This window comes from Scylla paramamosain, chromosome 6 (assembly GCF_035594125.1).
Source record: "Scylla paramamosain isolate STU-SP2022 chromosome 6, ASM3559412v1, whole genome shotgun sequence".
In the NCBI taxonomy this organism is placed as follows: Eukaryota; Metazoa; Arthropoda; class Malacostraca; order Decapoda; family Portunidae; genus Scylla; species Scylla paramamosain.
Genome location: NC_087156.1, coordinates 8618973 through 8630000, shown reverse-complemented (window position 1 = coordinate 8630000; position 11028 = coordinate 8618973). Strand labels below are relative to the sequence as shown.

General features: G+C 40.4%; 1 protein-coding gene and 1 pseudogene across 1 annotated transcript; both read right to left on the bottom strand.

Annotated features, from left to right (window-relative positions):
• Nucleotides 1-2250: 2250 nt before the first annotated feature.
• On the bottom strand, nucleotides 2251-3808 carry LOC135101278 (trypsin-1-like). Its single transcript, XM_064004982.1, has 3 exons — nucleotides 3622-3808; nucleotides 3309-3529; nucleotides 2251-2836 (listed from the first exon to the last, which is right to left on the bottom strand). The coding sequence occupies exons 1-3, from the start codon at nucleotides 3662-3664 to the stop codon at nucleotides 2315-2317; spliced, it is 786 nt and encodes a 261-aa protein (XP_063861052.1). The 5' UTR covers nucleotides 3665-3808; the 3' UTR covers nucleotides 2251-2314.
• A 4285-nt stretch (nucleotides 3809-8093) lies between these two features.
• Nucleotides 8094-9442, bottom strand: LOC135101277 (trypsin-1-like; annotated as a pseudogene).
• Between the last annotated feature and the right edge of the window lie 1586 nt (nucleotides 9443-11028).

Sequence of the window (11028 nt, the reverse complement as noted above, 5' to 3'; positions counted from 1 at the left end):
TAGCAAATAGCAGCGATGGAAAAGTTATTGAAAAACGTACACGCCATGATGATTTTTATTTTATTCCTCGTGATGTACAAAAATCCCATCTCAAGCAAATAACAGCAACGATAAAGTTATCGAAAAACAAACAGAGGAGGAAACGACTGTGTTTCTTGCAGACTACTAAGATACTCCTAACACCAATAAGCAAACACACAACATTTTTCCCTAAACGGAATCCTCTGTTTAAAAAGGAATAATACTCGTACACCAACTACAGTATTTTTACAGCCTAAAGTTATTAAGATTACAAATTCATATAATAATATAACCTTACCTTGACGAATGTAGTGATGTGTAAACAAACACCACTACGAATGTGGCTGGCGGAATGTGTCAGAGTAACGCACGTCTTAATGAAGAAACGGCGAGGAGTAGGTTCTGCTATCTTTTGCCAATAAATAATAACTGTAATGGAGATTGTTTCCATGGAGTGTACGCATGTACACTCCATCACATAAGGTGGTAGATAGCGCAGTTCTCAGCGCCCTCTTAAAGACTCGTAGTGCTGCTGGTGGAAACCTGTGAAAGACTTTAACCGTAGTGGAACGAACCTCCGGCTGGACGGTAGTCAAGTCGCCGCCACTCGCTGCCTTTGTTTACGGCGCTGCCTCTTATCACCTCACCCTCTCCGCTCACCGCCCTTCAGGCCACCTTTGTGTTCCTGTGGTCAGCAGTCTGTGCTGAACGCGTCAGTTGCATTGCTGGTGCTTTGCGTGACTATTTTGTGCTTCTTTCTTCTTTCTCCTTTCTTCTCGCCTGCGCGGCCATCTATCGTCATTCCATTTCCCAACGTTGATGTATAGTGTTGATGCTGCTACTGACCTTTTCTGTCTTTTAGTCCTGCTGTTGGGCCCTGCACTATTACAGTGCCTCTTGCTGCTGCTTAAAGTCCTCTTGTCAAGTTTTCTTTCTTACCTGCCCGTCTGCCTGCACTTGGAGGTCTCAACCAAACTGCACCGGCTGATGCTTCTCATCGGCACCATTCCCCGGATGCCCGCTGATGCTATTATGGATCTTCGGTTATGCTTTCTTTCCTGCCTATCTGTCCTGTCACCTTAGTAACACTTTCCCAGTGAGTTTCTCCTGCATATCCTGAATAGTCTTTATGGTGTGCTGTTGTCTGTACGCTTGAATTGGGAGATGATTGCTTGTTGAAAGCAGTCTCCACTCGCTGATGGTATATCACCCGAAATGCGTCATTTCGTGGCCAAAGAATGACGAAACTTGACATTCCACTGCTGCCATCATAAATAGTGTGATGTATATGGAAACAAACTCCACTACCACTATAATTTGCTAGCGAAAGGTGACAGAGTCACCTCCATGACGTTTCTTTAGTAAAACGTTGGCTAATTTGTTACCTTCCGCCAATAAACCACTCTAGTGGTGTTTCTGTTTTCATATACACCGCACTACATGAAAAAAAAAAAATCGAAAATATATAACTAAATACGCAAAAAATAATATGAAAACAATTTTCTCACATTATTCACATTATTAAATTTTACAGTAATGCTATTAGATAATTTTAGGGCTATATTGAAGAATTAGATGAGATACAGCTGTTTTAAGATGTGCAAGAAATGGTGGCTTGTTAATTGTCGTTAGCTGTCGCCAAACATCTTAACGAGGTCTCGAGCAATCACTACATTACTTGACGAATGGAGCCTCCCGTTCCATGGAATTTGTTTCTGGTTACCTGTTTGTCTCTTCAGGGTACATAGAATATTCACTGTTATATTCTGTTACCAAATAAAGTACGCAGCTGACCGGCGGTCCATGAACCTAAAACCTGGATATAATATACTTTCTTACTTGTTTTGAACATTAAACCACATGATTCTTTTAAGGAATAATGAAATTATTTTGCATGTTCCCTAATATAGGATAAACATCGGCAAGCTATTTGGATCTGTTTGTCGTACAGGTGGAATCTTTGATTTGTGACCATTTATTGTAACTATGTTGCCTGTTCCATATCCATCATCATATCATGATTATTTATTTATTTTTTTCCCATCAATTTCATTCTTCACATCTTTGCTCAAGAGTCTTCAGTGGGGGCCTCTAATCAAATCCTTCTTTAAAGTTCATGTATATTAGATCACAGCTATCCCAATTATCCGCTTCAGCTTCGTAATAAATGTTTCTACCTCAGTAAAGCCAAATCTTTGCATGAAAATGATGAAAGTGGAAAGACATATCACTGGTAAGAGTTCTTTATTATTTTGTGAATTCCACAAATGTGATGATGGCTGAAGCACAACACTTATACAGTGTTTGCTTCAATCCAGGACTTGAAGTGGGCTACTTCAGCATAAACCCCAGGATAATTGGGACGGGCACAGCCGTAGCCCCAGGACACGATACCAGTCAGGTGGCCATTACATGCCAAAGGTCCACCAGAGTCACCTTGGCAAGCGTCTTTTCCTCCTTCAGGCAGTCCAGCACAGATCATGGAGTCTTCGATATCGCTGTTGCCATAGTGTTTGCGACACTCAGCGTCGGTGACGGTAGGGACGTCAACGTAATGCAGATTGTCTGGACTTTGACCTCCTTCTGTGGTTGTGCCCCAGCCTGACACGACGCACTCACCTAAGAATTCTTTCTCGGACTGGAGAGGGATAGACTTAACCCTGTCGTTGAAGGTCAGGGGCTTCGACAGTTTGAGAACGGAGACATCATTGCTGATGGTAAACGAATTGTAATCTTCGTGCTGGATGATTTTGGACAGGACCACTGTCTGCTCATGACCTTCATCATGGTAAAGAGTGTGATCACCAGCCACTACCTGTAAACCAGCAGTCGTGAATTACTTGTTAAATAATTTTTTTGTGTGTGTCTGTCTGTATGTGTGTGTGTGTGTGTGTGTGTGTGTGTGTGTGTGTGTGTGTCATTCACCTACGGTCGTCTGTTGGTCACTCTCAGCCAGTTGTTACCGTAACCTATGGAAAGAGCTGAGATCAAAGTGACCGATCTTTTGGTAGGACTGAGACCACGCACACACCATACTCCGGGACAGCGAGGCCAGAAGCCCTCGAGTTATATCCCGTACCTACTTGCTGCGAAGTGAAAACGGACTACAAATTAAGAGGCTCGTTCATTTCCTTCGCTGTGCCCGGGATTCGAACACGGGTCTTCTCGGTTGTGAGCCGAGCGTGCTGACTACTACACTACTAGGTGTGTGTGCGTGTGTGTGTGTGTGTGTGTGTGTGTGTAATAGTAGTTTTTGCAAAAATAAGTATCAGATGTATTAGACATACCTGGAGGTAGTTTGGGTTGTTCATGTCTTCTCCCTGGACGCAGTGTCCTGCACATACAGCCCAGTGCTCATTGTAGATGGACGCTCCACAGAAATGGAAATCAAATCCATAAGATGTGTCCTGGAAGCTGAGCTGATACGGGAACTGTCCTGGCGTAGCTTCCTGTCCACCGACGATCTTGTTGAGACCCCTATGAAATGTGGGCTTGCGAGAAGGGGCGGCTGTTAAGGAAAAAGGACTTGTTATGTAGATGTTATAGGTTAATAAAGGAAGTGAGTGAGTGATGAACGGTGGCATGGAGGGAGGTGCTAACCGAGAGCCCCGGCGACGAGGAGGCAGAGCACGAGGATCTTCATGTTGGACTCTGGTGACGACGACTGTTCGCCGTAGACACGTTTTATAGTAGCAAGTCGGAATTACCGGCTTTGTTATCAGGACGTTGGGATTGTGGGAGTCTGCAGATGCTAGGGGTCGTTTTTTTTTTTTTTTCTTTAATTGTTCCTGCTCTATAATTTATATTTCTTTCTTATTTGTAATGAAATTAATTTTCTTATATGCAGTGAATGATTAATTTGTTGGTTATTTTGGAACTAACATAATCATCACCCAGAACAATACTCTATACTTTTGGTTGTTTCACGTGTTGTAACATCTTGCAATTACTTCACACACACACACACACACACACACACACACACAAGGTAAGCTGGGATACACCAGAATTCTTTTTCATTTATGGCAACGTTTCCCCTTCACAAAAGGCATTATCACACACACACACACACACAAACGAAGTAAGTAGGGATACACCAAAATTCCTTCTTCATTTATAGCAATGTGTCACCTTGACAAGAGGATCAGGCTAAAACAATTATAAAAATTAAATACAAAAAATTGAAAAAAATTAAGTACAAAGCCAAAACTCAAAATATCAAACCACAAAAGTGACATGATTAAAAAAAAATAATAATAATAATAATAACTAAAAGGGGACAAGCAGCCATAAAAAAATAAGTAAATAAAAATAACAAAATAACCTTCCAGCAGAAGCTTATACATGACAAAAAAAAAAAAAATGAAGCTGGATAAAGGTATGAAGCTCAAGAAAAACCTTGTGTGTTCTTGCGTGTGGTGTGGTGATTAGTGAAAAAGAGTGGCAGTGTTAGAACTAGATTAGTTACGATACTGGAACTCCAAAGCTCCAAGCAGAGTTTATAAGAGATGTAATCGTGATAAATAGAGTCGGTTATATAATTCATATTTCAGGTGTTTAATATAAATAGCTTCAAATATTTTAGTGTCTGTTTGTCCGTTAGCTTTTATACTAAAATTCTTATCCGAAAACGGATGATCATGTGTGTGTGTGTGTGTGTGTGTGTGTTTTCTTATTGTTGAAAAGGGGTGGGGGAAGAGCTAACTGTTTCTGTGTGTGCACTGAAATACGTTTATGTTCATTGATTCTATGTATTAGATTTCTATTGGTTTTTCCAATATGTCGAGTCTTGCAACTTGAACAAGTAAATTCATAAAAGATATTACAGATAAGTTCAATAGGAATACTTTCTTAGGATAAAAAAAAAAAAAAAGATGCAATAGTAAGCGTGTTGGTCCTTAAAATAGTTCACCACAAATTATTTGCACTATTTAACAACCATGACACTTACCTTCATTATATATATATATATATTTGTGGTAAGGCCTGTTCACAAGATTGCATTTCCAGTCACCCAGCGACCACGTGGTCGTCGCCCCTTGCGCGGCATAGTGATACAGTGCATAGTGCCGGCTAATTACCTCCGTGACCCAGTAACTTAACGTAAGGCTGTGCTCTCACAACGTAAAAGGACCGGGCATTGGCCTCACTTCCGAAGGAATAGGTATTTCTTTCTGTGTGCGGCCCACGCGCCACTGAGTGTAGCCATAGCTAGCCAGGTCTTTGTTGTAATTACTGTGTAAATATAAGTCAAATATTTACGACTGTGCTTTCTTTTGAGTGTCCTACCCTAGTCTACCTGGAGACTCAACCAGGAGTCGCATGTGATCGGCAGGTGGTAACGTGTAAAGGAACCCCGATCCATGATAACTTCTTTTTTTTTTCTCATGTATAAACTGCTGATAGCTTATTTTGTCACTTTTTTTTCAATGCTTACCTGCCTGTTCCCTTTTAGTTACTGTTTCCTTTTTTAATCTTGTCCCTTTTGTGATTTGATATTTTGATTATTGTCTTTGTACTTAACGTTTATCAGTTATTTTAGCCTGATGATGTTTCTGGAAATTTTATGTTATTTGTCTTCGTACTTATTTTTTTATAAAGTTTTTAGCCTGATCATACCTGCTGGGAAGCTGAGACGTTGCAATAAATGAAGTAGTAAGTCTGATGTATCCCAGCTTACCCCATCTATAACTCGGAGCCTGTTCTATCATTGTGTGTGTGTGTGTGTGTGTGTGTGTGTGTGTGTGTGTGTGTGTGTTACACACCATGATGCTCTTCATTTTATTCTTTGCGATGTACAAGAATCCCATCTTTAGCAAATAGCAGCGATGGAAAAATTATTGAAAAACGTACACGCCATGATGATTTTCATTTTATTCCTTGTGATGTACAAAAATCCCATCTCAAGCAAATAACAGCAACGATAAAAGTTATCGAAAACCAAACAGAGGAGGAAACTACTGTATTTCTTACAGACCGCTAAGATACTTCGAACACCAACAAGCAAAACACACAACATTTTTCTCTAAAAGGAATCCTCTGTTTAAAATGAATAATACACCAACTACAGTATTTTTATCGATTAAAATTATAAAGATTAAAAATTCACATAATAATATAACCTTACCTTGACGAATGTAGTGAGGTGTACGTATATGTAATCAAACACCACTACGAGTGTCGCGGAAGGCGTCAGAATAACTCACGTCTTAATGAAAAAACGGCGTGGAGTGGACTCTGCTATATTTCGCCAATAAATAATAATTGTAGTGGAGATTGTTTCCATATGCGTACACTCCATCACATAAGGTGATAGATAACGCAACACTCAGCGCCCTCTTAAAGACTCGTAGTGCTGCTGGTGTGAACCTGAGGAAGTCTTAAACCGTAGTGGAACGAACCTCCAGATGGACGGTACTCAAATCACCGCCACTCGCTGCCTTTGTTCACGGCGCTGCCTCTTATCACCTCATCTTCTCTGTTCACCGCCCTTCAGGCCACTTTTGTGTTCCTGTGTTCAGCAGTCTGTTCTGAACGCGTCAGTTGCATTGCTGGTGCTTTGCCTGACCATGTTGTGCTTACAGCTCGCAGTTTTTCTCTTGACTTCGTGGCCAGTTATCGTCACTCCATCTCCCAACGTTGATGTATAGTGTTGATATTGCTGCTGATCCTTTCTGTCTTTTATTCCTGCTGTTGGGACCTGCACTATTACAGTGCCTCTTGCTGCTGCTTGTAGTCCTCTTGTCAAGCTTTCTTTCTTACCTGCCTGTTTGCCTGCACTTGTAAGTCCCCGCTGATGCTATTGTGGATCTTCGGTTATGCTTTCTTTCCACCTTATCTGTCCTGTCACCTTAGTAACACTTCCCGTGAGTTTCTCCTGCATACCCTGAAGAGTCTTTATGGTGTGTTGTTGTCTGTACGCTTGAATTGGGAGATGACTCTGCTTATAGAAAGCCGACTGTTATTTTGTCTCAATTTTCACACGCCGATGATATATCACCCGCAATGTATCATTTCGTGACCAAAGAGTGACGAAACTTGACATTCCACTCCTGCCATCATATATGGTGTGATGTATATGGAAACAATCTCCACTACCACTATGGTTTGTTAGCGAAAGATGACAGAGTCAGCTCCAGGACGTTTCTTTAGTAAAACGTTAGCTAATTTGTTACCTTCAGCCAATAAACCACTAGTGGTGTTTTTGTTTTAATATCCACCGCACCACAAGAAAAAAGAATCGAAATCGAAAATATATAATTAAGTACGCAAAAATTAATATGAAAACAATTTTCTTACATTATTAAAAAAAAATTGGTTTTACAGTAGTGTTACTAGATAATTTTACGGCTATATTGATGAATTAGGTGAGATACAGCTATTTAAAGATGTGCAAGAAGTGGTAGCTCGTTAACTGTCCTTAGCCATCGCCAAACATCATTACACATTACGTCACTACACATTACTTGACGAATCGATGTCGAGCCTCCCGTTCCATGGCATTTCAGTTTTTTGCTACCTGCTTGTTTCTGCACAGTACATAGAGTATCCACTGTTGTGTTCTGTTACCAAGGAAAGTACGCACCTGACCGGCGGTACATCAGCCTAAAACCTGGATATAATATACTTTCTTACTTGTTTTGAACATCAAACCAGTCTTTTTTTAAGGAATAAATGAATTATTTTGCATGTTCCCTAATATAGGATAAACGTCGGCAAGTTATTTGGATCTGTTTGTTGTACAGGTGAAATCTTTGTGATTTGTGACCATTTATTGTAACTATGTTGCCTGTTCCATATCCATCATCATATCATGATTAAAATGATTTTTTCCTTCAGTTTCATTCCCTACATCTTTGCTCAAGAGTCTTCAGTGGGGGCCTCTAATCAAATCTTTCTTTAAAGTTCATGTATATTAGATCGTAGTTATATTAATTATCCGCTTCAGTAATAAATTTTTATATCTCAGTAAAACCAAATCTTTTTTTATGAAAATGATGAAAGGAAAGACATATTACTGGTAAGTGTTCTTTATTATTTAGTGAATTCCACAAATGTGATGGTTGAAGCACTTATGCAGCGTTTGCCTCAATCCAGGACTTGAAGTGGGCTATTTCAACATAAATCCTGGGATAGCTGGGATGGGCACAGCCGTAGCTCCAAGACACGATACCATTCAGGTGGCCGTTACATTTCAAAGGTTCACCAGAGTTACCTTGGCAAGCATTCTTTCCTCCTTCAGGCAGTCCATCACAGATGGACTGGCTGATGGTCTTCGATCTCGCTCTCGCCATAATCTTTGTGACACTCAGAGTCGGTGACGGTAGGAACGTCAACGTAATGCAGGTTGTCTGGACTTTGACCTTCCTCTGTGGTTGTGCCCCAGCCTGACACGATGCAGTCCTAAGAATTCTTTCTCGGACTAGAGAGGGATAGACTTAACCCTATAGTTGAAGGTCAAGGGCTTTGACAATTTGAGAACAGAGACATCATTGCTGATGGTAAACGAATTGTAATATTCGTGCTTGATGTTTTTGGACAGGACCGTCTTCTGCTCATGACCTTCATTATGATAAAGAATGTGGTCATCAGCCACAACCTGCAAACCAGCAGTCATGAATTACTTGTAAAATCCATTTTGTGTTTGTGTGTGTGTGTGTGTGTGTGTGTGTGTGTGTGTGTATGTCATTTACCTACGGTCGTCTGGTCTGCTGGTCACCCCCAGGCAGGCGTTACCCTACGGAAAGAGCCGAGATCATAGTGACCGATCTTTGTGTAGGACTGAGACCACGCACACACCACACACCAACACAGCGAGACCTGACGCCCTCGGGTTATATCCCGTACCTACTTGCTGCTAGGTGAAGACGGGCTACACATTGAGGCTCGTTCATTTCTCTTGCCGTGCCCGGGATTCGAACACAGTCCTTGTCGATTGTAGGCCGAGCGAGCTGAGCACTACACTACGCGGTGTGTGTGTGTGTGTGTGTGTAATAGTAGTAGTTTTTGCAAAAATAAGTATCAGATAGATGAATACTTACCTGAAGATAGTATGCGTTATTTGTCTTCTCCCTGGACGCAGTGTCCTGCACATACAGCCCAGTGCTCATTGTAGATGGACGCTCCACAGAAATGGAATTCAAATCCAAAGGATATGTCCTGGAATCTAAGCTGATACGGAAACTGTCCTTGCGTAGCTTCCTGTCCACCGACGACCCTGGGAGAGGGGGCGGCTGTTAAGGGAATAGGATTTGTTATGAACATGTTTTAGGTAAATAAAGGAGTGAGTGAGTGATGAACGGTGGCATGGAGGGAGGTGCTAACCGAGAGCCCCGGCGACGAGGAGGCAGAGCACGAGGGTCTTCATGTTGGACTCTGGTGACGACGACTGCTTGCCGCAGACACGTTTTATAGTAGTAAGTCGGAATTACCGGCTTTGTTATCAAGATGATCTATTGTGGGAGTCTGCAGATATTAGGGTTCCTTTTTATTATTATTATTATTTTTTTTTTTAATGGTTCGTGCACTGTAACTTTTAAATCTTATTTGTAGTCGTGTTTTCTTATATGGACTGAATAACTGATTTGTTCGTTATTTTGAAACTTTAACATAATTATCACCAAGAAAATATACATTATATTTTTAGTTGTTTCAGGTACTGTAACACTTCAGTTGCTTCACACATTTATTGAATCTATTGAACTTTATTGAATTTATTGAACATTATTGAATTTGTGGATCTATAGTTAACCTAAGGAGGTCTTACATATTTTTGGATCTGTTGAAGGCTCTTTTCTCGATAGTTTAACATATCCCTCTTGTTATGGAATTTCGATTAATTTTTTCCCTTTGTGGAAATGTATTCTGTTTGAAATATGCAGGAATAAATTTTTCTTATCAAAAGTTTTCCTCTGTTTTAAATATGTGTTAACAAGACTTGTATAGCAATAATGTAGATTACGTGGGAAGCCACAGAACGCCTGACTTCTGATCTTTCTAAAATTTCTGATTGGGGCAGAGCAAACTTGGTATTGTTCAATGCCTCAAAAACTCAATTCCTCCATCTATCAACTCGACACAATCTTCCAGACAACTATCCCCTCTTCTTCAATGACACTCGACTGTCCCCCTCTTCTACACTGAACATCCTCGGTCTGTCCTTTACTTATAATCTGAACTGGAAACTTCACATCTCATCTCTAGCTAAAACAGCTTCTATGAAGTTAGGTGTTCTGAGACGTCTCCGCCAGTTTTTCTCACCCTCCCAGCTGCTAACTCTGTACAAGGGCCTTATCCGTCCATGTATGGAGTATGCTTCACATGCCTGGGGGGGTTCCACTCATACTGCTCTTATAGACAGGGTGGAATCAAAAGCTTTTCGTCTCATCAATTCCTCTCCTCTAACTGACTGTCTTCAGCCCCTCTTTCACCGCCGCATTGTTGCATATCTAGCTGTCTTCTACCGCTATTTTCATGCTAACTGCTCTTCTGATCTTGCTAACTGCATGCCTCCCCTCCTTCCGCAGCCTCGCTGCACAAGACTTTCTTCTTTCTCTCACCCCTATTCTGTCCACCTCTCTAACGCAAGCGTTAACCAGTATTCTCAATCATTCATCCCTTTCTCTGGTAAACTCTGGAACTCCCTGCCTTCTTCTGTATTTCCACCTTCCTATGACTTGAATTCCTTCAAGAGGGAGGTTTCAAGACACTTATCCACCAATTTTTGACCACTGCTTTGACCCTTTTATGGGACTGGCATTTCAGTGGGCATTTTTTTTATTAGATTTTTGTTGCCCTTGGCCAGTATCCTTCCTACATAAAAAAAAAAAAAAAAAATATATATATATATATATATATATATATATATATATATATATATATATATATATATATATATATATATATATATATATATATATATATATATATATATATATATATATATATAGCATAAGTTCATTTTCTTTATACCATTATTATTATTACTACTATTTATCATTTATGTAT

Coding starts and splice junctions, on each gene's coding strand:
- LOC135101278 (XM_064004982.1), bottom strand. CDS start 3,664: ATGAAGATCCTCGTGCTCTGCCTCCTCGTCGCCGGGGCTCTCG. Junction 3,530..3,621: donor CCTCGTCGCCGGGGCTCTCG/GTTAGCACCTCC, acceptor TTTCCTTAACAG/CCGCCCCTTCTCGCAAGCCC. Junction 2,837..3,308: donor ACAACCCAAACTACCTCCAG/GTATGTCTAATA, acceptor GCTGGTTTACAG/GTAGTGGCTGGTGATCACAC.